The 1,351-nt window shown below is 40.4% G+C and overlaps 1 protein-coding gene across 1 annotated transcript; it reads right to left on the bottom strand.

The window, feature by feature from the left end:
- Positions 1-118: 118 nt before the first annotated feature.
- On the bottom strand, positions 119-385 carry LOC115871629 (cytochrome c oxidase subunit NDUFA4-like). The gene has a single exon (XM_045296042.1). The coding sequence runs from the start codon at positions 383-385 to the stop codon at positions 119-121; it is 267 nt and encodes an 88-aa protein (XP_045151977.1).
- Positions 386-1,351: the final 966 nt, after the last annotated feature.

The raw sequence follows: 1,351 nt of genomic DNA, 5'->3' as shown, positions 1-1,351 counted from the left end.
GTTTTGCCACTCACACCACTGGTCCTATAGGGCTCATCCATCCTGGATTCCCTGTATTTTCAGTTCCTATCTGTACCAGTGTACCTCCTCTGGTGGAAGACCTTAATTCTAAGCAGCTTTATGGGAAACATTTCATTCGGAATTCAGGGCCTTCTTTCTTCAGCTTGTTGTAATCCGTGTTCACAGAGAATAACTTATATTGGTCATTGGGACCAAGTTTATTCCATGGTTCTGGGTTGTTCTTTCTGTCCCAACTGACATCTGGATTAAACAATGCCAGACGCAAGATATACAGTCTAGCTCCAGTACCTCCAGCTCCAATAAACACAAAGAGAGAGATCAACCTCGGGTGCTTCTTGACCTGACCGAGGATCTGGAGCAGCATGTTTGTGGCTTTGGCCTCGGGTGTGGAAAGACAAAACAAATTTGGCAGACCCAGGAGCTAGGACTCTGCACGATGTTTTTGCGGGCGCTCAAAGTCACCCAGGACCTCCTACCTCACTATAAGAGGTTTTTTATACACCATTTTTGATTAAGGAACAGAATAACTTGAAAGAAACTCAGAAAAACGCAGATGATTTCAACAACACAGTCAACCAATTAACAGAAGATTTCATCCAACCATAGCACAATACATATTATTTTCGAGGGCACATGGACCATTATTGAGAACAGATTATATGTTAGGTCAAACGTCAAGCCTTAAATTTTAAAACACAGAAATAGTACCAAGTATCATCTGAAATGTTTAAAAACCTAGAAATGAGCAACAGGAAGATTAAAAGAAAAAAATTAAGTACATGGAAACCAAATATACCCTGCTTAATAGCTATTGAGTAAAAAAAGAAATAAGGCACATTTGTGATAGAATGGGTGAAGTGCTAGATGACTAATCAAAAGCAGTTTCAAATCGCCAGCTACCCTATGGGAGAAAGATGGGCAGCTGGTTCCAATAATATTTAGAACATCAGAAACCCTACAGGGCACGATGGAGCCCTTGGTGACAACTCAATGTAAAGAAAATCAACATCCCCCCCACTGTACCAATAGGTAACATCCTGATAAATGGAGAACAGGATTGTCAAGGATTTTGCCCTACTCAGACCAACGATCAATTCTCGTGGAAGCAGCATCCAAGGGTTCCAATGATGCATCGCATTGTGTAAATCTGCAGCACAAACTCCTTTTGAAGACTAAGGTGCACCTGACCCAAACCAGAGTATTTACAATTGCTTCATTTATATGCATGTGAAATTTGGACATTGAATAAAGAAATAAAAAAAAATGGTGATACATTCGCATTAGGGAAAGGATCCTGCCAAATGATCAAACAAATCTGTCTTGAAGCAGT

The sequence above is a fragment of the Echinops telfairi genome, unplaced genomic scaffold (assembly GCF_000313985.2).
Source record: "Echinops telfairi isolate 266 unplaced genomic scaffold, ASM31398v2 ScPeMD7_7400;HRSCAF=8409, whole genome shotgun sequence".
Taxonomy (NCBI): domain Eukaryota; kingdom Metazoa; phylum Chordata; class Mammalia; order Afrosoricida; family Tenrecidae; genus Echinops; species Echinops telfairi.
The sequence above is the reverse complement of the archived record's forward strand: the minus strand, read 5'-3'. Positions and strand labels throughout refer to the sequence as shown.